Source organism: Dermacentor silvarum, chromosome 8, assembly GCF_013339745.2.
Source record: "Dermacentor silvarum isolate Dsil-2018 chromosome 8, BIME_Dsil_1.4, whole genome shotgun sequence".
NCBI classification, from domain to species: domain Eukaryota; kingdom Metazoa; phylum Arthropoda; class Arachnida; order Ixodida; family Ixodidae; genus Dermacentor; species Dermacentor silvarum.
Genome location: NC_051161.1, coordinates 78,532,026 through 78,557,796, shown reverse-complemented (window position 1 = coordinate 78,557,796; position 25,771 = coordinate 78,532,026). Strand labels below are relative to the sequence as shown.

At 49.2% G+C, this 25,771-nt stretch overlaps 1 protein-coding gene across 1 annotated transcript; it reads right to left on the bottom strand.

The window, feature by feature from the left end:
• Nucleotides 1-5,098: 5,098 nt before the first annotated feature.
• LOC125947677 (luciferin 4-monooxygenase-like) lies at nt 5,099-17,813 on the bottom strand. The gene is made up of 3 exons (XM_049672893.1): nt 17,663-17,813; nt 10,414-10,671; nt 5,099-5,262 (listed from the first exon to the last, which is right to left on the bottom strand). Exons 1-3 carry the CDS (start codon nt 17,811-17,813, stop codon nt 5,099-5,101), a joined length of 573 nt encoding a protein of 190 aa, XP_049528850.1.
• Nucleotides 17,814-25,771: the final 7,958 nt, after the last annotated feature.

Sequence of the window (25,771 nt, the reverse complement as noted above, 5' to 3'; positions counted from 1 at the left end):
ACATGCAGTGAACAAAGACAAAATACATCGTTTTATGCTCACCAGAAACTAAAATACATGCTAAGACGCATTCATACCAGAGAAGATGGCATTCTCTAAACCAGCAGTAAAATCACTGACAGAGGAAGATGTGACAACTGAATTTGGTAATTAATTCCATTCCTTAATCACTCTGGGAAAAAAAAGCTCTACTTGAATGTATCATTTCGTGTAACTGGCGGCTGTATGTATAAGTTGTGCCTGTGTCTGTGCCTGTGTCCGAATTTCGAGAGACGTCCACACCACGTATGAATTCGAACAGAGGCCGAAACATTTCACTTAATACTCGGCGTAGTGGCACCCCAAACAACTGAACCTATAATGGGTCACACATACGCCACCTGAACAAAACAAAAAAAAATCAGCGCAACCCATCTCACGACGACTGTCGGCGTTAATGCGATTAGCATTGATGTATCGGCACATCGTATTCCAACCGCTGAATCGCGTCGTCCATGCCTTCACGCACTTTCCTTCAGACACGCCGCACCATCTTGCACTGCAGCAGCAAAAGCCCTCGCGTGGCGCGCGTGTGGATTCAGACGAGGCTGCCGGGATACGAGTATACACGACGCGGGTTTGACTCCGCCCAGCACTGAAGAAATTCAAATTATTTTTTTTAATTTTATCTTTTATTTTTGTCATTCAAGAGCGGCCGTGGCGCAGACCCAGTGACCCAAGTTGGCGTGAAACATGTTTATTGAAGGGCGGCCATGCCTTCTGGCACAATTGTGCGGAATGGGCGAGAAGTAAGTGCATCAGCCACTGGTTCCAGATAACTTTTTTTTCCCTCTCACTGAGTTCGAATTTGTGTAGCATTTAGACAGTCGTTTCCATGTCGTCGTTTTTAATTCTACTTATACTGCCTACTCTCGCCCAGGTGGCCCTTCTCGACCCTATGCAGCACGCTCCGATAATGCCGCCACTGATTCTCCTGCACCGAACCGCCCCTATTCTCGTTCGCCTTCGCCCCAACGACGACAATCTCGCTCTCCTCAGCCCCGTCGCTCCTATTCGCCGACTCCCTTCGGATGCCGCTCCCAGCCGGAAAACTAGACGATGCAGCGCCTCGAGGTGACGCTGCATTGCTCCCTACGCCGCCAAATCCTCTACTGACGTTGCCCACTCATCTGAACCTTCTTGACGTGCAAGTCGACGGTGTTTCTGTATCTGCTCTTATAGACACTGGGGCGCATGTATCCGTAATGAGTGCTGACCTTCGTAACCGGCTGAAGAAGATACTCACACCCCCCACGACGCCTGTTGTCCGTGTCGCCGATGGCGGAACAGCCCCCGTAATTGGTATGTGTGCCGCCCGCGTCTCCTTCGCCGATCGCTCCACTAACTATCGTGCTATTCACAGTCATCGCCCACTGTCCCCACGACATCATCCTCGGCTTGGACTTCCCCTCCGCGCATTCTGCTCTCATCGACTGTTCCGCCAGTACTCTCCGCCTTGACCTGCCTGTTCTGGATCCCTCTGAACCACACCCTAGTCGCCTCAGTTCCGTCGACTTCGTTCGCTTGCCACCTTCGGCACTGACCTACGTTGACTTAGTGTCATCCCCACCAGTGCCCGACGGTCACTACATCGCGGCTCCCATGCAAGACGTCCTGCTTACACACGGGATCACAGTGCCTCATACAGTTTTATCTATTACGGCGAATTGCGTCTGCCTGCCCGTGGTCAATTTTGGCTTGACGGCTCAAGTGCTGCCACGCGGGATGTCTCTGGCCCAGCTTTGCTCATTCGAGGATCACTCAGTAGCATCTATTGCAGTAGACGACAATTCAGCCGATCCTCCTCTACCATCGCAGTCGGCAGCTTGTGCCATTGCCGACTTACAGAAAATGATTGCGCCTGACATGCCGTCCGAGCACGCTCGTGAGCTCTACCGCGTTTTGTTATCCTATCACGATATTTTTGACTTTAACGATCGTCCCTTGGCCCAAACTACAGCTGTTAAACATCGCATTAATACCGGCGATGCCCCTCCTATTCATCGCCGCCCGTATCGAGTGTCCCCGGCTGAGCGTCAAGTTATTCACGCTGAAGTTCGCAAAATGCTTGCCAAGAACATTATTGAACCGTCGTGTAGTCCATGTGCGTCACCTGTTGTACTTGTAAAGAAGAAGGATGGCTCATGGCGCTTTTGCGTGGATTATCGGCACCTGAACAGGGTTACCAAAAAGGACGTGTATCCCCTACCTCGGATTGATGACGCCCTTGACTGCCTCCACGGTGCTCGCTATTTCTCCTCTATTGACCTTCGCTCCGGCTACTGGCAGATTGCCGTGGACGATCTAGACCGCGCGAAGACTGCTTTTGTAACACCCGACGGTCTTTATCAATTCAAAGTGATGCCTTTCGGTCTATGTAATGCTCCTGCCACTTTTGAACGCATGATGGACTCCCTTCTTCATGGCTTCAAATGGTCCACGTGCCTGTGCTACTTAGACGACGTTATAGTATTCTCCCCAACGTTCGCTACACACTTGGAGCGCCTCTCAGCAGTCCTGGACGTTTTTCGTCGAGCCGGTCTACAACTCAACGCATCGAAGTGCCAATTCGGCCGTCGCCAGATTACTGTCCTTGGACATCTCGTTGACGCGCACGGAGTGCAACCGGACCCAGGCAACATCCATGCTGTTACGCACTTCCCTGTTCCGAAGTGTGTCAAAGATGTGCGGAGCTTCGTCGGCCTGTGTTCGTACTTCCGCCGTTTCGTGAAAAATTTCGCGGCAATAGCACGACCACTAACAGAGCTTTTGAAAAAAGACACTCCTTTCCAGTGGGGCGATAACGAGGCCTCTGCGTTCTCGCATCTAATCGACCTCCTCACAACGCCTCCCGTTCTGGCCCACTTCGATCCTTCTGCGCCTACCCAAGTCCGTACTGATGCCAGCGGCCACGGAATTGGCGCGGTACTGGCACAACGCCAGCGCGGCAGCGACCGTGTTATCGCTTACGCCAGCAGGCTCCTTTCACCCTCCGAGCGCAACTATTCCATCACTGAGCGTGAGTGTCTGGCCCTAGTTTGGGCGGTTGCGAAGTTCCGTCCATACTTATATGGCAGGCCCTTTTCCGTTGTTACAGACCACCACGCGCTTTGCTGGTTATGCTCACTGAAAGATCCTACAGGAAGACTTGGTCGCTGGGCCTTACGCCTCCAAGAATATTCGTATACTGTTACCTACAAATCCGGCCGACTACACAAGGATGCTGACTGCCTGTCTCGCTACCCGGTAGACGAGCCTGACGACGCCGACAGTAGTAACGCCAACGGCATTTTCTCTGTGTCTGACTTCGCTAACATCGCCGATGAGCAGTACCGGGACCTATCGCTGCGAGCACTCATCGAGCGTCTGCGCTCTACACCTACCGACGCCTCCGTTCGCCGATATGTCCTCCACGGCGGCATTCTGTACCGAAGGAACTTCGTCCCTGATGGATCTGATCTTCTTGTCGTGCCAAAACATCTACGACGAACTGTGCTCTTTGAGATGCATGACGCACCCACTGCAGGCCATCTTGGGGTAACCCGCACGTACGACCGCGTCCGGCGCCGCTTCTATTGGCCTGGTCTCGCTCGCTCCGTCCGACGCTATGTTGCTGCCTCTGATCCCTGCCAGCGTCGGAAAACACCTCAGGTGCTACCTGCTGGTCATCTCCAGCCGATCACTGTCCCTGTGGAACCGTTCTTTCGTGTTGGATTAGACCTCCTCGGCCCCTTTCCCACGTCATCTTCGGGGAACAAATGGGTAGCCGTCGCAACTGATTACGCCACCCGATACGCTATCACGCGGGCTCTCCCTACCAGTTGCGCCACTGACGTCGCGGACTTTCTCTTGCGTGACATTATCTTGGTTCATGGCGCCCCGCGACAGCTGCTTACTGACCGTGGTCGCAACTTCCTGTCGAAAGTTATCGCCGACATTGTGCGTTCCTGCTCCACTCAACACAAGCTGACTACCTCATACCATCCTCAAACGAATGGCCTGACGGAGCGGTTAAACCGTACCCTTACCGATATGCTGTCGAAGTACGTTTCCAAGGACCACCACGACTGGGACATTGCCCTTCCTTACGTCACATTTGCGTACAATTCTTCCCGGCACGACACCGCCGGATTTTCTCCATTTTATTTACTGTACGGTCGCGAACCGACCTTGCCCCTTGATACGGCACTTCCTCCTGCTGCGATCTCAACAAGCGAGTATGCGCGCGACGCCATCGCCCTCGCCGACCATGCACGCCAGCTTGCCCGTGCTCGACTGACGGCCTCGCAAACCACTCAGCAGCGTCAGTACAACGCCCGCCACCGTGACGTGCAGTTTTCGCCTGGGGCGCTCGTGCTCCTATGGTCGCCCTCTCGTCACATCGGGCTTTCAGAGAAGCTCCTTTCGCGATACACTGGGCCCTACCGCGTGCTGCGCCAGGTGACGCCTGTGACGTATGAAATTGAACCTGTGAGTTCGACCTCGCCGTCTACTCTGGCATCTAGTGATGTCGTGCACGTCAGTAGGCTCAAGGCCTACTACAGTGCTTCAGAGTCCGGCCTTTAATCGCTCCGGGACGGCGCTTTTGCCGCCGGGGGTAGTGCTACGGAACAGTATTTGCCTTGACGAAGAGGCGAGCAGTGTGAAGACGACGACGAAGATTAGAGGCTACTGCGGGCTGTGGCTTCTTGGCCAAGTGCGGCGCATTTCTTTGTAAATATACTTGTATATAGCTTTTCGTCTGCGTCTTCCTACGTAACATATTACTACTGACATAAGCCTTTTACCAGAGGCTGCACTTTACCGGAGGTTATGTCTCAAGTAGAGCGAAAAAATTCACGCACGCGATCAAATTAAGTTTAACGATATTTAAAACCTTATACGAACTGTTCGGTTGTTTTTTTTGTTATTCCTTCTTTAAGCGTCAGTATTTTTATTCATTAAAATGCAACCATGACCAAAGCCCAAAAACAATTATGCAGGAGGAAGTCCTGAACGCCTCGTCGGGAGATAATCACAGGCGGGATCTCCTGCAGTGCGTTTCAATGCCACGTGTCGTCTAATATTTGCATTCTTCGACAGAGACTTCGTCACTGTCCATTCTGCGCAATGTCTGAAGCATCTCTCGAAGTGCGCTGCTCCTGATCTTTCCCCGGGTGTTCCTCGGAAGAGCGTCCGCAAAGTAGATTCCGCCGTGGAGGTGCTTGAAACTGGCCAACTTCCCTGTGCGAGGAAAAGGACGGGTGCATGTCATGGCACTGCAATATACGAACAGAACGAATGGCGGCACGCAAAGATTTAACGCAACTATGATAAGCGCCAGAAAGAGAGAAAACGAATGTGAACAAGAAGGAAGCTGGTAACTCATTTTGCGGGGACAAGTGCTTGTCCGATATTTGAGTCCGTTGCCTCTTAGCAAGGTCTCCTTGCATTGACTGGCTGCCCGACACCAACATGGAACCTCGTAGTTAAGCACACAACAAGCCGCTCATCCCTCAGCGTTTCTCTTTTGTCGGCGTGATGTCGACATTGCTTTCGGTGTGACATACGCATTCGGCCACAGGTACTCGGCACGACAGCAGCCGACACAGTCGCCGCCGACACAGTCGTCCTAGGTGCGTCAAAACAAACAACTGATCTCAGTAACAGCGACAGAACATACCTATAATGCTACACCCTTAGCGTGAGACGACAGTAAGCGATGACGCATTTTACATTTATTTCTTGCTGTCATGGCAGAAAGCACGCAAGAAGCGCCAATTCGCATCCAAGCGGGTGGTCTGGGCTGTATAGGTGCTGCATGTTGCCGCGGCTAGGCTGGCCTTTACGTTTACCGGTGGAAATCGCCACAGTAAATCGCCGTATACGACGCGCATTCGCAAATGGCCCAAGATGTGACGTTACGTATCGCTGTGTACGTATCATGTACCGAGCAAGAATAAACTCTCTAATCTCGCCAATAATCCGACAGGCACACGGATAATGTCTGTGTACTTCTCGTACCTTGGAGAGTCCTGCAACTCATTGGGAGATAAGAATTGTTGCTTGCACGGCGCCCACAGCCAAGCCGATGGGCGGGACAGGGAAAAGACGCGCGATGGGGGTCCCTTTTTACGGCACGACAGGCATGGAGGAAAGATAAAGTTAAGAGGGAGCATCGCGCAGCGAGGTTGAAGCGAAGTATGTCGGCCCAACACATGATAGTCACGCCTGAAGGTGCGGTAAATTTGGGAGCTTCAGCTCTGCATGCAGCGCAGCGGGAGGGCCCCCGAATAAGTGAGCATCGATTAAGAGACCACCGGGTGCCAAACGTCCCAGAAAATGTCGATTCTTGCTCCATGATCTCGACCCAAGAGGTGACGTGCTGCGCCGACACTGAGCAAAGGCAAAGGCGCAAAGGGCTCGCGTCACGGAGCGTTCGCTAGGCAAGGGTGGCTGCGGGACGTCATGCTCCCTCCTAACTTTTTCCTTCCTTTATGGTAGCAGGTGATGGGTCGTCGTTGCGTACCCGAAACGCGCACCGGCGAGCGAGGAGGCGTGCAAGCGCCGAAAAATAAATCAGAGGATACGAGAGCGATACTGTACGGTGGCGGCAATAGGAGCGCTCGGGAGGTGAAAAAGATGTCACCTGGTACTACGCTAGACCTTATGTGTTCATATAAAGTACTGGAGGAACATCTGGCGCTGCAACCAATTGGGAATAACGTATATATAATGAGTGAATTTCGCCGCTCCTTTAATTGTTGTATGTGCAAAAGGCTAGCTTCACGTCGCTTATTTACGACAAGAAATTGTTTTACAGTAAAAAAAAATAATTGCCATTGTTGCGTACTTGTCAGCGCTTGAATAAATCACACCTTTCGGTGTGCAAGTCGCTTACCCTCCGTAACGCTGGTTAAGAAATTATCACCATGCGAAATTGTGGCTGTTGTTTGCTTGTTGCGTCCAGAAAACCATCGAATGATAAATATGCCGTCCGTAATAGAGGTACCGTATTTGTTAAAAATTAAACATGGTGGGAAAAGAAATGAAATGGGCTGTTAAGAGAGAAAAGAAATTCCCGAGTTGTGCAAAAGAAAAAAAAGGTACACCAGGACAAAGCGCAATAAAGAGAAAAAGAAGAAGAACGAGAGAGATGGCGAGATAAAGGAAGACAGGCAGGCTATCTAGGCACGCGTACTGTTTTCTACCTTAGGCATGGGAAGGCGTGTAGTAAGAACAAAGGGGTAGAGAGATCATTATCGTTGCGCACATTCTGAGGATGTTCATCACACCTGCACACAGCATAGGAAGCGCCATGGCAGACGCTAATATTACACGGGTTGTCATAAAACACAGCAGTATAGCCAACAGTAACTTATTCCAGCATTTCCATATGCAGTCCAATAACTCGGCATTTTCTGATGTTTTTAGCATCAATTTTTACTTAATCGATAAGAACTCTGTGTCAATTTTCATGTCAGCAACGGACGTCTTGCATCTGTTAGCATACCGAGTAAAAAAGAAGGGGGGGTGGTTGAGGGTGGGAAGAAGGAGATAGTGCCAACGAAGATAACCTCCTATTCTAGTATTATAATATGGGGTAAACAATGCTTCTGAGTTCTTGACTGAGGTTCTCAGGTAGTCGTTCTCATTTTAAAGTCCAAACTGAAGTAAAAAACAGAGCGATCGAGAGAGAAGGGTGAAGGTAAAACAACAGACAGCAATCTCGGACAAAGTTGGCATTTGAATTCATTTGAGTTCAAGTTTTATTTGAATTTGAGATATAGACGGGCTTTAGCACTGAAGGACAAAAAAAAATGTTGGTCACAGGGGTCCTCGACCATTGTGACGCACTCAGCGTGGCTTAATACGGACAAAACAGATCACAACATTGCAGGGGTAAAAAGAAGCAGGCGAGACGTCCAAAGAGCTCCAAAGTTGGCAGTATCCGCACAGCGAACAGACGCGAAACACACTCTTAAAACTATCAGCAAAATGAGAACACTGTGAAAGCAGGAGCCAACCTTTCGACAAGTGAAATCGTCTTTGTCAACCCTTTTTCAAGCCTTGAAAAAGACAAGTCCACTTGTCGAAACGTTGGCTTCTGCTTTGTCATTGTTCTCCTTTTGCTCATCGTCTTGAATTCCCATCTCCCACATTCGCCGTACTCTTTAAACGAGAAGTTCACGTATGACTTACACGCATGCTGTCAAGTGAAACTTATTACCCGCCACGGTAGCTCAATGGCTCTGGCGTTCTTCTGCGTGGCTTGAGGTCGTGGGTTTGACTCCCGTTCGAAGCGAACGCATTTCGATAGGGGCGAAATGAAAAAAAAATGCTTATGTGCTTAGATTTAAATGCAGGTTAAAGAAGCCCTAGGTGGTCAGAATTAATGAGCAGGCCAACACTGCGGCGTCTCCCAGAGCCCCAAAGTTACTTTCGAAAGTTAATGGCCAGGAGTCAATTAATCGACCAGCAAAGCAATCAGTCAATCAATTGCAACTTGAACAACATTCGAAAGCATGTAGTTCATTTTATATCTGGGGATGAAGTGCACACAAAACAGAAAACAATTAAGGAAAACTGATGTGGTGCATGCGAGTGCACCACATCACGACTGCCATAACATGTTCCAGAAGTAACGAATTCAAATGTCTTATAGGCACTATGCTTCATAAGTGAGCTGTTGGAAAAGTCCAGGTGATAGCAAATTTGTTTTTAAGCAAGTACCTGTAATTTAATTAGTGATTATACAGGTACTTGCTTCTGAGTTACACACGCGTTAATGAAATATGGCAACTTGTTTTCATATGGAAGTAAACAAAACATTACGCGAATAGGCCACTTTTGTAGTATGCATAAAGCATGACAACTACGTTGTGAATATGGTAACCATATACGAGAAAACAATACTCGAGTCGGAAGTCTGCAGGACTGCGGCATAATATTATTTTAAGCGAGATAGGGAAACAGAATTGTTTAGTTACGATTTCAATTCATTTAGATTAAGAGCATACGGAAGCAACTTGTGCACTCCAGCGTATGCGTTAATCAAATATTACACCGAAACAAATTTGCGATTTCACGAACTCTATAGTTCAGTGTTTTCCAAGCTGATTAAATTACTCGTCAATATATTTTACTTCATACCATAAGTACGACAGACCGTGGTTTTCAAATAGAAAATTAAAGTTCATTGATTTGCATAAATCCAGTGAATTGTGTACCCAGCGCATACATTTTGTTTCCAAATGCTAATTGTTTCGACTTGAAATAAAAAAAAGATAGTCTGCTAACGTGACTGCACTGTTCGTTCAGAGTGAGATTTTAAATCATTGATGAGAAGTGAATTGTGCTAATTTCCCCTTCCCGTCTCAAGCAAAAGCAAGGAAGGCACTTTGCAGAAGATATAAATACGGATTACGAAAACAAAGGTCAGTTGCATCTTGCCTGGTTCAGCGACAGAAATCGTAAGCTTTATCGACACGCTACCTGACAATACGAATGCCAGTCAGGTTCATGACTTGTGACCGGAAGTACAGGAAAACAAGAAATATGCATGGTATTCCATTAAAAGCCGACAGTTTATGCTTCACTGAATCAGGGCTTGAAGCTAAAAAAAAGAAAACAGACAGCAGGAGATAAGACGTTGCATGCCGCTAAGGTTTCGAAGATTTGCACATTTTTTCTTTACTGTTTAGGCATACAAGGCCACACAAAGCATTGCAGCACTTGTGGTGGTACCTGGCATGCAGTTCGTTCCACAGACTGGTCTTGATCACAGAATGATCTTTAAGTAACAAATACTAGAAAGTTTTATTATAGTGTTACCGATCTACCAGTGACTTTATAAGACCACTTAGAAGACCTTTAACGCCGTCATTTAAGTGCCATCTTCGCGCGAGCTTGCTAATCAGGGCCGCAGGCGGACATACCACATGAAACTTGTGGTAACAATGATAAAACAGCAACACTATGATAAGAGTAGCTGTCTTGCCCAGTACACGTGGCGGCCAATTTTCCGCGCAACGTTAGTTTATCCGTGCGTTTGTTAAAGGCAAAACAAACCAGGCGAGCATGAACAACAGTGTTGTGTTCTACAGCTTGAATCACGGTATTATTAAGCTACCCTGCACAACGCCGTAGTCATACCACAATAAACGAAGAATGCGGCCCGTATTCTATTTCGTAATTGCCTTCTGCGGTTGTCAGTTATCCTTATCTCGTTATCACGCTGAACTCTATTATGTGTGGTGGGCGCCCGAAGGTCACCCATTCTGACAACACGACTACTTAAGCAAGGTTGTGTGGATACGGGCCCAAAGGCGCAACTAAATCACCGAACTTTCGGTGACAGTGAATTTCGCACCAAACGTTTAGACTAACTCGTACCAGCCACATAACGCTTCAAGTCTTCGGCGAGCTGCTGGTCCCGGGTGAAGCCACTTTTCGTGACGACCACGGCGGCAGGAAACTGATCGAGTTCTTCAAAAGGCACGGCCAACACAGAAACATCTTCCACGGCTTCGTGATCCATAAGGCAGTGTTCAATATCCGATGGGGAGAATTTCCTCCTCTGGCACTCAAGTAGTGTCTTCAGTCGGCCGCACACAAACAGCCTACCGTCGTGGTCATAGTAGCCAATGTCACCTGCAAGGACAGTTAGTTGATCGTTAAAGCATACCTGCCACAGTGATGTCCTTCCCTAAAGCCAAATGACCCAGACAACCTTGCACGACTAACACATATATTTCATCAACGACAGTGATGGCACTATCTCCAAACAAATCAAAATTTTTCATTGTACAGGTATTTCGCTGGAAAAATTTCCCTACAAGGACTACAGTTGGGCGTGCCGGGCTGCGGCCGCCGATGTTCCAGGCTGGTTTGCGTCGTAGTCGCTTTCAGACTCAAAGTCAGAAGAAAAGTCAGCGTCCACTGACTCGCTGCTATTCGATGTATCGATAAGATCAGTCGCAGATGCAGCGGAGCGCACGCGTCGTTTCCGGAACGGTACATTTCTGTGTTCTGCTTTGACGGTCGCGAAAATTCGGAGCGCGTTTAAAAATCACCGCTTGGCGGGAAAAAAATGTCACAGTTTCGCCCTAAGGGCGAAGCAATGAATGCGATAACAACACAGCAATGTCATACGAAGTAAGGTGAGCGGCTTTGGTAGCAATATGAATGGTACTAAACATGAGCTGATAAGTAAGCAGGTGTGCTGCGGCGTAAGTAGACCGACATGAAGAGAGACTATAGATGACCACGAGGAGGCGCGTGTGAAACGGTGGTGTTGATGAGAAGCGCTTCCCGTGGGCAGCGCGTGCGAAGGGACACACCTGTAGCGCTGCACTGCCGACCCGGGCAGCATTGCATGTGTAGCGTGCGTTGGAAAATGTGGCCCGACTATTACTAACTGATTGAACAAGCGTGGTGTGAGCGCGCACAAACAAACATGAATAGATCACACTGAATGACTGCAGACAACGACTGTCAAAACGCTGGCAGCAAGCGCATACGCCGAAGCGGGCGAAGGTACGTGCGGTCTATCGCTTCAACTGAAACTGAGCGGCCAATGCAAAGCGCATAGAAAGGTCAGAGCCGTGTGGAGATAAGAGACGGTGCGGGCGAGCGACGAGCGCGGTTGTTGGCAGAGTAAAAGTGCGCCCCCCCCCCCCCCTCCCCCGCTCCCTCCGGCGCTCGCTTCCCGCTTCCTTGCTTGCGCGTGGGAGATTGAGTGCGTTCGCTCTCCGTGATAGCGTGCGTCCCCGCACGCTTCCGCTCGGGCATACGGCGCGCGGCGAAGATTTTATCTATACGGAACCTCACGGCGACGGCGACGGCAGAAATCCGGTTGAAGTGTCCATATAATTGCTTTCGCAATAAAAGGATTGCCGTTGTCGAATGTGAAAATGTATACACAAATAAAATTGCAAATAACAATGGCTATATTTGGCTACGAAATATTTCGCACTTTTTTTCTGTTTGACTACATTTGGGCTACAACTTCTCTAGCTTTTGGCTACGCCGCCTCGTCGGACCTGGCAACACTGCAGCTTGAGCTGTTCTTCAGGCTTTGAGCAGGATAGCGCAGCCTCCCACTGCTCCGGTGTTGGTGTTTTGTGTACTGGCGTGACCTTTGGTATTTGGCAAGCCCACGTAACGTGGTAAAGCATCGCGTGTTTCCCGCATTGCGGGCATTTATGGTCATAAGTTGCCGGAGAGATTTTGCTGAGTAAACTCAGATCGGGGTATGTATTAGTCTGCAGTGGTCTCCAGGCAACCGACTGCTCTCTACTAAGGTCTTTGTGGGGATGGGGGTAGAGCCTCCGTAGGGCTCTTTGGTTTTCTAAAATTGCTCCATAGCGTCTGGTGACTCTGTCCGGTTCCCCGTCGTGGTGCGCCCCCCCCCCCCCCCCCCGGTTGGCGTATTCTCGCGCGTTCGCGTCGGCACGCTGGTTCCCGGTCAGTATCGCGCCGCCGAAGTGGCGACTAAACGACAGCGCATGGATTCTGAGTTTTGAGCCCGCGATAGGGAGCAAACCCGTTTGAGCAATTAGAAGCATCGCAAAGCGATGCGGGCCTGCGATTCATGGATAATTTCCAGCGACAAGTGAACATGAACATGATCTACCATAACCACGCATAACTTGGCCGAGTGTCGAAGCATGACCTCGCAGAAAACATGTCCGAGTCTCGAAGCATAACCACGCCGAAACTTAGCCCAGTCTCTAAGGACCCTGGACTAGGGGCTCAACTCACATTTTCCTTTTTTTTCTGCCTTTTCCCAATAAAGTTTTACTCTCTCTCTCTCGAAGCATGACCACGCAGAAACTTAGCCGGACCAAAAATAAGCTCGGTGGGCTGCCAGCTTCGCTGTTTGCCCAGTCTTTGCACCAGTGGTGCGAAACGGCCCCAATTTTTTATGTGCAAAACAAACAAACAAAATGCTACCAAACCCCATATCACGATGTCTGTCAATTGCAGTAGGATTAAAATCCAAACAATACGGCGATGCAGCCTATGTGAAGATACCTGTATTTGCAATCTGTAGCGGGACAAGTACAGGCTAATAATGCTAATCGTTAATTTTACACAGACGTGCCAAAGTGCCACACTTTCCCGCTAGTCCGATTTGCCAGATTTGTCCCTGTGGCCACAACAGCGTCTACACCTGCGACACCACATCAAAGTTGCACTAAAGAAGACCTCCCAACTGCAGCTAGATGTCTCCCGCCAGCCACCACAGACCACAGCGCCTACACCTCCGGACATCCCACTGAAAGCTTCACTGAACACGGCCTCAACCGAAGCCAGTTTTTTTGTGCAAAGCCTCTTATGCGCCTGGGCTGACAGCGTCTCCTTTAGTAGTCACGGTAAGCAAGCGGATCTTGCTCGCGCTGGGCACACCCTTGTGCCACTGGTCCCGCGTTCGTCGCCGTCGTCGTCGTCTTCCAAACCAGGCGGTTCGTGATCGTGCTCGGTACGCGCTCGTGCCACTGCTCCAGCGTTAGTCGTCGTCGTCGTCTTCCATAGGTGGCTGGGTTGCCGCTCAACATTCCAGCGTAGAATTTCACTTCTCTTCTCTCGTCGTAATGGGGAGGACACGTTTACAGCCACTTTAGCACTTGGACATGTAATCTTATTTTAACACGAATCTATTTTATCCCGGGTTGCACGATGGATTTCCGGCAACGGATATAACGGATGTGATAGCCACCATCTAGGAGCGGTGAAGCGAAGCACTGCATTGTGACACTAACGTGTGCCGAAAGGGAGCGCTTCGGTAGTCGCAGCACAGTGGCGGGTCCAACGCACTGTAGCCATATAATAAACAATCAAGTGTAGCCTCGTGCATATTTTCATACAATTATTACGCAATAAATAATCCTACAATAAAAAAAGTTGTCGCAGTTTCACCTGAAAGGTGAAGCATCAATGGCGATAGCAAATTTGTAGAGAGCTATACGGAGTAATGATAGTAGCTTTATCAGCTGTATAAACTTGGACATGCAGCAGCACCGGCAACACGCAGAACTGTTGTCGACGGCTGTCGAAGCCGTCGGCGTTTTGCCCGCGTTCGCACAAAATGCGTGCGGCGTTGGTGACTGTTGCCGAAGCATTTCGTATAAATAGGCACTTGGTGCTGCAGATAAACCTCGCCTCCCTTCCCTCCCCCTCCCCCCCCCCCTACGGCCTTTCGCGCGTCGTAAGAAGGTGCGTTTGCTCTACAATGTGGTGATCGTAAAGGAGGAAAGAGACGCCTACTTCTGCAGCCCTTAAGAGAGCACGGCGCAGAACGCACGTTTGTTCTCCGCCGTGGGTTCACCCCCGTGAAAGCGCGCGTCCCTCGCGCCCTTTCACTCGCACATACAGCGTTCGGCGGCGCGCGGCGATGGCGCTGAGCCGTGCTCCCTCAAGGGCTGCAGAAGATAGCGCCAACCTTTCCCTTTCCCTCAAGAACCACTTACCACCGCGCGGCGATGATTTCATCTCCATTGACGTCATACGGAACCTCACGGCGACGGCGACGACGACGGCGACGCCGACGGCAGAAATCTGCTTTGGAGTGTCCATATAATTGCTATCGCAATAAAAAAAAACATTTCGCAAATTTGACCTTCAAGCTCAGCCAAGGTGAAACCGGAACATAGCCTGCCACTACTGGCGGCTGTTGCGTACGCCGCGTGGGCTCCCATATCTCGAACGCGATCTGTGATGTGGACAAAGTGCGCCGAGTGCTGGCAGCTTCGTATGCGCTGTGGTTTCGTCGCTTAGTTCGCGTCGAAGTGAGACGCGGCATGAAGGTCACTTCGGTCGCTGCTGCTGCCGCGCCGAGCAGCGTCTGTATGTTGCCTTGTAGTGCGATTGTAGATGCGGTAGTTGCTAACAATGCCGTGCAGCGTCTGTGCGCTTTCCCAAAGCAAAGCAAAACCGTGCTATCACTCGACACACTTTGGTTTAAGCGCGTTGAGCCACGGCAATTTTTTTTTGTTCGTTTAGCTCACACCAGCGCATAGACACAGTAGCTCAGCAGGAAAGTTAGTGTGATTATAGCGTGCCTGCGGCACAACACTGATGTCATTGCGCTCGATCCGCTCGCTGGCGGCGTCAGGGCAGCGTGACGCCGCTACCGAGCGGATCGTAGACGGCGCGTTCACTTCCCGTCGTCGTTCTCGCTGAAAAACGCATTGCGCGTCTCTGGAGACACTCCAACCTAGGGAGCCTACATGCAACGCCGTTTGCATGCGGGCTCCCTACTCCAACCTGCCGCGCCTAATCCGCACATGCGCCGTGTATAGCCGGACAGTGTGACGTGAATGCGTCTCGGTGTGAATGGTGAATGCGCCTCGTGAGCGTATAATTGCTATCGCAATAACTAAACGCCTTTCTAATGCTATAGTGCCACCTCGTGGTGCGCCGAATGGACAATTCTTACTGCAGACTTGGGGTCGGCTTTCTGCGCTCCCTCGTCTGTTGCGCCAGAGGAAGGCGAACGCGGTGATATTGAACAGGCCGTAACAGCGCTTAATAGATAAAAAAGAGTTGTATCTAGACACCTTCACAGTGCTCGCATTCCAGCGCCACCGTGACTGAGCGCACAGGTTCCTGGGAGTCGTAATTGACAGAGACCTGTCTTGGACTCCGCACGTGAATTACGTGAAAAAGCGGCTGTCTGCTATCTGTCACCTGTTCAGGTTCCTTGCAGGAAAAAGTTGGGGAGTATCCATACACGGTATGTTACAGCTGTACATGGTGCTGTTCGTTGAATTCCTTCGGTACAGCCTGCCTGCAATATCCAACACCTGCAAGACTAACCTCCGCATGATTCAAAGCATTCAAGCCCAAGCCCTTAAGATATGTCTTGGCCTACCACGCAGTGCGTCAACGGCTGAAACCATTGCCATTGCCCAGGATTACCCAATCACGACGCACATTGCCGTTGAGACAATGCGTACGCATCTCAGACACTATGCTAGGACCCCTTCCCACCACCTGGCGAGCCTCACTGCTGAAAGGACCTGCTCGACATTTAGCGCTACTGTCAGTGCACATCGTGCATCGTTTACTTCAGGGTACGCACCTGCGGCCAAGCCAGTGCTTCCTCCGTGGTGTTTGAGCCGTCCACAAGTACATATAACGATTCCAGGACTACAGAAGAAATCAGATGTACCGGCCCCTGCTCTAAAACAACTGAGCTTACTCCTCTTGCATGAAAAGTACAGCAACCACGTGCACATCTATACCGATGGATCGACTACGTCGTCCAGTTCTAGTGGTGCGGTGGTTATACCAACGCGAGGAATAACACTGCGGTTCAAGACATCGCATGTCACGACCTCAACGGCAGCAGAACTAACGGCTCTGCGTCGTGCACTAGAATTCATTGACTCTGAAAGACCTACAAAATGGGCTGTGTTTTCAGACTCAAAACCGGCATTACAGTGCGTGCAGTCAGTTCTCCGACGCGGCTGTCATGAACAGTTGACATACGAAACAGTGAAACTTCACCATCACGTCCAACAAAAAGGCCACGAGGTTGTATTTCAATGGGTACCTGGTCATTGTGGAATCAGTGGCAATGATTCCGCAGACAATGCTGCTCGCACATCACACCAAGAAGAGCTCCGCGTTCCAATTCCACTTTCGAGGACAGACGCCGCAAGGCAGCTTCGACACCTGGCACGCAGTCTCTCACTGACCGAGTGGAACTCGCCAAACTTACGATTAACACGACTGCATCAATTAAACCCGTCACTGCAACTCCGACCTCCATTCGGACTTCCTCGACGTGAAGCTTCGCTTCTCTGTCGCCTTTGGTTAGGAGTTGCCTTCACAAAGGCATACTCTACATTAATTGGAGTGACCGACAGTGCAGCATGCGAGGTCTGCGGCACCGACGAAACTATTGACCACCTGCTGTGCCACTGTCCACGATATGCCCAAGAAAGACAAGAACTCGCTAATGCGCTAAAGAAACTGGACGATCGGACGCTTTCCGTGCAGGTGCTGCTGGAACACCGCCCCCATCGCTCGTCGGCCCATAAAGCGGTGAAGGCACTTTTGTGCTTCTTGAGGACGACGGGCTTGTGTCAACGTCTGTGACTATTAGTGCACTAACACACGCGTCAGCGAACTAACCGCTCATTTCTCTTCTTTCCTTCCCTCCTCTCTCTCCCTGTCATCTTTGTGTTCCCTCTTCCCATTCCCCCGGTGTAGGGTAGCCAACCGGACGTTATCATGGTTAACCTCCCTGCCTTCTGCCTTTCTCTTATTTCCTCCTCCTCCTTCCGTGACTGAGCGGGGCATGAGAGGTGTCCCCTTAGCTTCATCACACTGCAACAAAGAAGTCGTTTACGAGATCCCCGCTTTGTGTGGCCGAACTTATATAGGCCAGGCAGGACGTTGTCTCAATGATGACCGTTTGCGGGAGCATGCGTCAAGCGGAAAGAATGAGAATGGGAGCAATCTGGCTATTCACTGCGCCAATTGAGGGTGCTGTTGTATTCTGCTTGTTTTGGTTTCGATTTGATCCTCACCACTGGCGCCCCGCCGCGCCTAAAGTTGTAATGAGCTTGTACGCCGATCCCTTCCCCCTCCACTACAGCGTACTAGTAATAACTATTCTAGTACACTGTACCTCTACGAATAAAGACATTCGTCGTTTGGTCCCCAACAGAGGAAGTCCTCTCCACGGGAATGGGGGACGTCACCTCGGGCTGAAGGATCTCGACGAGTCGCTTGGTTGGCGATCCTCGCACAATTAAAGTCTTCTGCGACATCGATGCCATGCCGCCCTTGGAAGAGCGCGAGCGCCTTGAATGGAAAACGCTGCTACTGAAGGCAACGCAGACCTTGCACCATTTTCCAAATGTGAGACAGTGGCTTGCGGGGGTCTAGTTTCTGGCAAAACGTTGCCCAACGTTCCGATGCTAATATATCCATGCGACGCTTAATCTTCTTTTGCATCCTCCTGGCCGCCCTAAGGTCATGGATTGATTTTGTACGCCCATATCGACGTTCCGCCCGGCGACGAAGCGCTCGTAGTCGCTCTAATTCTATGTCGAAGTCGTTTCGCGTGGAAAATATCGTCATCATGCGAGTGGCGTTTTGCATCGTACATTTAATGGTTTGCTCTAACCCAGATGGTAGGCCCTCGCGGCAAGCATCTTCCATGTCAGATTTGAAGGTCGCCCATTGAATCGTCCGAATGATCTTCCGTGGACCAGATCTAGACGACAAGCCTTTGATGTTAAGATTAGTGGGAATGTGATCACTCCCATGCGTCTCAATATCTTTAAACCACTTCACACATCTGGCGAGAGAGTTGGAGACGAAAACAAGATCGAGGCAGCTGCCGTATGTCATGCCTCGAAGAAAGGTGGGGCTACCATCGTTCAGGAGAGTAAGGTCATAGTTGTAGGCGATGCTTGCTAATCTTTTTCCTTTTGCATTTGTTCTTGTACTTCCCCATGCCGGATGGTGTGCATTGTAATCTCCTTTGATGACCCATGGGGCAGGACACACACTCAAGATATCCGCTAATCTTTTCGTATCAAATTGCTTGAAGGCGATATATGTATACACGCCTATGAGAGTAAACAAGAGTTTGTTCTTTTTAACTGTGATGCATATATATTGATTGTCGTCGTGGGACGCAATTGGTTGCAAAACATAGGCAAGTTCACGACGAACAAAAACGATGATTTTGCTGCATGCACCATTTCTTGAAGAAATGATAACTTTGTACCCTGACAGTCTGAGTGGTTTCGACAAGTTGGGCTCACAAATGACGATGAGTGGAAACACATTGGTGTACACAAACTGACGAAAATCTGAAAGGCGTGATTTTATCCCTCTGGCGTTCCACTGGATGACGAACGCTGCCTTGACTTCTTCTCGGAAGGATGGGGTATGGGTTGCCATCTTTCTAGTTGAGGTATTCAAGCACTGGGATTAAGGCATCCAGCACTTTAAGTGCGCGTCGAGCAGATGTTGTCCCCATGTCCACCAAAAGCGCTCGGATGGCTTCCATGAGGGAACGCAGAACCGAAATGACTTGACGATCTGTTTTAGGTGCATCATCCATGGCTGGAGAAGGCTCCGGTGGGACGACGACCTTCTGAGGTTCCTTGGCAAGGGAGCGGCTCGGTAGAGTAGGCCATTCCTCTAAAGAAATAGTCTTATCCGCTTCCTTCGTGGAAGTGGTAAGCCCTTTCTAGGCGCGACTAAGTGGTGCCGCAGTGGAATGGGCACTATCACTTCGAGCATGCGCCTTCTTTGAAGACGTACGATGGTGCCGACGTCGACGCCGACGCCGGACTACTTCGGCTGCCTCCCTGTGAGTCGAATTGTCTCTGGACATTTGCTTGAACACTGCATGCCCCTTCTTGATGCGGGGACAGTCTTTCGACGAGGCAGCGTGAGGGCCATTACAGTTGGCGCACTTCAGAACCGTGGCACCGCAGGTCTCTTCTGAATGAGGTACAGCGCAACGGGGACACAGTAGCGAGTTGGGACACACGCCCTTGACGTGTCCTACCCTGAGAAACTGGCACTGAAGCGGGTTCTGGATGAATGGTCGAACCGGATGTCGGAAATGTCCGCCTTTAACGTGGGATGGTGTACAATCCCCCTTGAAAATTACTTTTACGCAGCGCGTATTTCCAAGGCGGCGCACTTGCGTAATGATAGTTCCCTCGTTTGCCGGCTTGATGAGGCTAGGTAAGTCATCATTCGGAATTGCAATGTCGATGTCATAAATTACACCTGCTATGATTGTATCGTCAATCGGGATAAAGGGGCGCATTTTGATGCCGCCTAGCTCGTGATTGCTTGAAGTTTTCGAAGCGCACTCACGTTGTACACGTCTATGGCGAGTATATTCTTCCGCGGGTTTATTCTGATGTCTTTAATTTGATCTGCCACCGCACATTCCAGAAAAATGGATAGGGCTTGCCTGTTCAGCAGTCGTAGGTTGCTTGAGGGTTCTTCCGGCATAAAAATGATGACGTGCGACCAGCGCGCAGGCCTTGACTTCATAGTCGTTGTACTCGCAGGAGTTGACGGCGATGTCTTGACGATCTTTCTCTCCGCCCTCTTGCTCCGGACGGGTATGAAGCTGTCGTCGGATGAGCCGTCTTCCGACATAGAGTACAGCTCGGTGTCTTCGGTGTCACTGGGGGAGCCAACTCGCTTCCTTGCGGTTGACGGCCGTGATGACTCCTGGCCAGGCGGGCCTCTGGAATTCTCCGCGTCCATGGCCGCAAGACGGGGAGGCGAGGCACCTCGAAAGGCGAAGATTTAACCAAAAATCTAAACAACCTTCAGCATGGCTTAAGGACTATGTTCCCAAATAGTACTACTGCCTTAAAAATCGTGCATTACTGGTGAGATCGTTCAGCTTGCTATAATCAGCATGTCTTCTCCGCAGAACATTGGCTCCAGGTTGTTTCGTGGAACCCGTTCTCAAAAGCTATGAGCTCCCACTGCGATTTCTGTATGTTGTTGGTGAACTTCTGATTCTATTTCCGTTGCTGTCCCCAGCGTGTAAGGAACTTCGTTTTATGCGAGTTTCTCTTTCTTCATACGTCTACACATCTTCGTCCTCGCATACGAATTCGGCCTTTTACGCAAAAAAAACAAATATTTGGTACTTTTCATGTTAGGGTAGGTACTTTACCTTCAAGTACTCGTAAGGGTTTTACACGGACTCGAGTAGTAGAGAATCTGTTGTGTCCACTTAACCATGCGCTAAGCACATTCCAAGGCAAGACGGTCGTGCAGCCGTGTACTCCGATTCAGACTCATGGCGAGTGAGCCCCACATATGTGTCTCGAAGCAGGTCGCACGAATGTTCACGTTTCTTCATTCATGCAACTTTGTTGTACAATGCTACCCAAGAACGGGTATGTCAGATATTTGTTGTCAATGTATAGATTTTGCAGTGTTACATTTTTTCAATGTTTCATGTACACTTGGGCATTTCTGTGCTAATTACTTGCGTCATGTTCTTTAAAAAAAGGGGAGGGGGGACCAAAACTCTATTACTGCTTAAATGTGTCCGAAGAATAAGGTTCCTACAGTTAGGATGACATTGTCTACTGTTTAATGTCTGTACTTAGCGCATTTCTATACGTTTGTCTAGCGATATTTCAAAGAAGCCACTTATGCTTCTTTGACAACGGAAGATACCTTCAGTTTTTTTGCTTTTTTTTAAGGGAGAGGGGATGTTATTCTGCTTGTTGTGGTTTCGATTTGATCCTCACCACTGGCGCCCCGCCGCACCTAATGTTGTAGTCAGCGTGTACGCTGATTCCTTGTAGACGCTGATTCCTTGTACACGCTGATTCGTTCCCCCTCTAACAATAAAGACATTCGTCGTTTCGTCCCCAACAGAAGAAGTCGTCTCCTTTTATCTGCGGCGCTTTGCGCCCCGGCAGTTTAAGCCTCACCGCGTAGGTCATGCGGGTCTGGCCGCCTCGCCGTGCGAGGCCCCCACACTATAGGCACCGGGCGCGGGATGAATTTGGACCGGTGGCGCCTTCATGCGGCGGCGCCGCGAAAGTAATGGCATGTGGCGGCCGGGCCGCGCGCAGCTGGCGCTGCCGTGAAACCACGTCTGATCAAACATGTTGCGTTTTTGGGTGCACCAACAGTTACTGAAACATGACTGAAGCTGGTTAGGCCATTCAATTCAATCGTTGTTCATCGCGGCATCGCGTTTTCAGGCCGAAAGTTTGTATATGTGCGGTCTGTATATAGGCAACAGCGCGTTCAGTGCTCACAATTGAAACGCGATAGTCGAATCGCATGGTCGCCAGCGCTTTTTGCACTGACTGGGGACACCAAACTGATGCATTCTGGTATAGAGTGAAAGCGAGAACCTTCGTAACGCATTATGATTGCATTTGGTCCCACGGCGCGCACCCGTGGCTCGAAAAGAAAAAAAAAACGGCGGCAGCCGCGCGCTGCCAGCGCTTCAATCGCTGGGCACTGTACATTTCCGACGCTGATTTGGTATAGTCTAGTTGTTCTAACGTTAATAAAAGAGCCGTTCATACGCAAGAGCTTCGCTCATACGCAAGAGCTTCGTGTCCAACTTGCCTGTCTTCGCCTCCGCAGTGTAACGGCTCCGGAGCTTGGGAACCGAAGGCGAACACTCAAATTTGTAGTCATTTTGCCGTCTTATCAGTGTATCAGTCTTTCTTTTAATGTACATTTTCCTTCCTAGCAATTCCCAACTCTGGTTGCGTCCAGCACATAACTGTGCTGTGCATCGACGAGGAACGGCAACGCAGTGGCGTGTTCACACTCGCCGCCACCGACGTCTCCCGTCGCGCTAAGCTATATAAAATGGACCGTGACTGAAGATTGGGCTAGTTTATAAGCAATTTAAGAATGGGGAAGCATTGCAAAGATAAAAGAACTACAACGGACAGAGAACGGGAACTTACTGACACATGTGCGATCGGCGAAGCAGGTCAAGAAACATAATAAGGAAGACGTATGTCTCCTTTTTTTTTTCTCTCCATACTTTTTGTGTTCTTCGCCTATTTACATGATTAAATACGCGAGAATGTTAACGTGCACAGCAAAATAACAGCTGGAATGTAACTGCTGGAGTTCCATGTCTTAGCTCGCCGCGGAGCTCCGTTCGCGTGGTGCATTTGCATCGCAAATTGCGCTCGTTTTCTGCTTTATATACTACTTGATGCCACGAATGTGATCTGCCTCGTACAAGTGACGACCTTTCTCAAAAGCAGACACACGAAAATGCGTTTTCCGGTGCGTCCGCCCTTAAAACCCGCAGTGCCAAATCATTGGAAGCACCGAGCGCCTTCGTCCCGTCGTCTGCTTCACATGCCAGTGCTCCGACAGCTGCCGTTCGCGGCGTTGTTCCCCAGCACATCGCCGGCGCGCCGCTGGCGCCTTACAACGGCCGCCCGGTGCCTATATCGTGGGAACTCGATACCACAGGTGCACTCCGTTACTTCAAGACGCCAAGGTTCTGAGCAGGTATCCTGACAATCGCGCCCGTGAAATTTTCAAAACCTTTACGTCGATGTGTAGTCGCACGCCACGCGTTCGCAAGACGTACACGACGTACACACATTTCTCCGGGACTAATAAATATGCATTCGCTCATTTTGTCTTTAGACCCATGCGCGAGCGGAATTTTCATTCTCCCCTCTTTACCTCCCCAAGCTATATATTTCTGCAGGCACAATAAAACCAATGGTTGCAGTCAGCGCTCGTCCTGTCTCCTTGTTTTCTTTTTTCCTCGTCCGTGTATTTATCGCTGTTTTCTTCGTTGGAATTTTGCCAACGAGCTCAGGTTTAAAACGATCAAAGTTTTGGCAGGGAAACACACTCCGTGTCTCTCGCGTCTCTGGAGACCATCTAAACCTCCGCACATGCGCATAACCTTCTGCCAGAAGCGCGTACCTTTGAACAATCTGCGCATGCTAGGTACATGCTCATGTCATGGGCCTCACATGTGCGTTGGTACCGTGACAACAGAACGTGGCGCCGCGAATGCGTGTCGAGCGTATATCAATAATATTGAAGCTTTCATGCAATATGAGGTGTACAAATGCGCTTCAAAAGTCAGAAGCGCTTTTATACGCAGCATTTGCATTCTGTTGAACTCACTGCCTCTCTTCTGCTTACCGCTGTGAATCCAACAATGTTCATCGATACGTTCGCCCGCAGCCTCCTGATCTCTGCAGTACGAAGTCGGTGCGTACGGTGTATTGAAGAGAATCTCCCCGCGTTGCAGAGGTCCCAGTAACTTGCCAGTGTCTGTGTCGATTATCTGGTGATCAATCGGTGGATAAAAAAAAGTAATGTAGCAAGTCTTTAACCAGCGACTCACTAGGTGTTTTGAGAAAGTTCACGCGGTGCAATATCTGCCGAGAGACTCATATAATTACCAAATTTATTCGCCCAATTCAAATTTTCGCCGCCAGTGCTGTGAAAGACGAAGGATGTAAAATTGATAGTGTCGCTTCATGCACACAAGAGTAAAAGACAGAATATTTGATTTGGTGGGGTGAAAGGAGGGCTCTTTAGCCAAAATCAAGATAGGTTTGCCTGGCAGTGGGGCTCAATACTCCATTATTACTACTCCATACTGCTACTCCAGGTGAATACAATGACATATGAAGTGATAGATACAGGACATACCGTACTCTCACAGACACACTGGGGCAGATCCAAAACTATAACGAGGTTATCTCGCCGAGACCAGTGTCTCGCAGAAATGCCATTTTCACGCGTTTTACGCATGTTACCAGAGAACTTTGTATCTACAATTTAACGCTAATATCCGCGTTAAACGTCTGTTCTTCTTACAAGCCTTTAGTCATACTGAGAATTTTAATCAAAATCAGCTAGTGCGCATAACATGCTCGTGCTGGGCTCCACACCTCTAACACTCACTCAGACAGGTAGGCAGTGTTAAATGGTGGCCAACTGGAGAGCTTGAAAGTGGTACGCCTCTAGCAACCCCAGGTCACTTACAGAGAAAATAATAAGTTGCTCACATAAATAAATAAATAAAACTAAAATAATAAAATGGATGCCGTTCCAGCGCCTATGTAGAAATCTATATGAATTTAAACGCTATACAACAAAGTGTGATTCATACACTTGTGTTTATCTTAATTTTATATATATTTATGTTTAATTTTAATTTATTAACATACAATGTATATATTTTGGACGAGGATGCACAGTGTCATACATCGACGCAGCTGTGTTCTGAATACGTAAGCAGTGTCTGATGTTTAACGAGTGCAAAACAGTGAGGAGAAGTGTATGCAGAGATAAGTACGAGACATACGTAAATATATTTACGGCAGCTACACCCATTACTCCACCCTGTCGCTAACTCACTCTGGATGATACAAGTATAAGAAGGTACACAGTGGCGCAAGAATCAAGTACACGCCAATTATATATAAAAAAATAAACAAATAAGAAATTTAAACACGTCCATTGAATATCCTGTACTATTCCATTAAGAGCTGGTGTTTTATAGAGATATACATTTAAACCAACGTTAGATATACAGATTTTATGTCCTGATGTACTCATTGATTAATTGATTCAACGCAACGAAAGGACATTATAGAGATAAAAATGGAGGCACGCCCTTGACCATAATCTGCTAAAAATTTGTCTTCGTTGTGCCTTTGCAATGCGCTCGTATTCAAGAAACATGTGGGCTACTGCAGCTCCTGTGTTAATTAAATTTCCAGTAATGTGAGAGTTTTTAGTCGCTTTATCGTAATACATATAGAGGCGCTGACCGAAGTCTATTATTCCAGTGCTGTGTATAAAGCAAAACTAAAAAAAACGAATGAAATGACCTATGTTACGCCAAGGTTATATTCATCACCATCCTCAGCCTATATTAATGTTCACTGCAGCACGAAGGCCTCTCCCTGCGATCTCCAGTTTACTCTGTCTTGCGCTAGCTCATTCCAACTTGCGCCTGCAAATTTCCTAACTTCTTCAACCCCACCTAGTTATCTGCCGTCCTCGACTGCGCTTGCCTTCTCTTGGTATCCATTCTATAACTCTAATGGTCCGCAGTGTATCCATCCTACGCATTACATTGAGCTCCATTTTTTCCTCTTGATGTCAACTATAGTATCGACTATCCCCATTTGCTCTCTGATCCACACCGCTCTCTTCCTGTCTCTTAACGTTACGCCTAACATTTTTCGTTCCATCGCTCTTT

What these genes read in the sequence shown, in the direction of transcription:
- LOC125947677 (XM_049672893.1), bottom strand. Translation starts at nt 17,813, where the DNA reads ATGGCATCGATGTCGCAGAAGACTTTAATTGTGCGAGGATCGCCAACC. An exon ending in GAATGTCTTTATTCGTAGAG is followed by an intron (nt 10,672 to 17,662) that starts GTACAGTGTACT and finishes CTGTCCTTGCAG; the next exon opens with GTGACATTGGCTACTATGAC. An exon ending in CTTGAAGCGTTATGTGGCTG is followed by an intron (nt 5,263 to 10,413) that starts GTACGAGTTAGT and finishes TTCCTCGCACAG; the next exon opens with GGAAGTTGGCCAGTTTCAAG.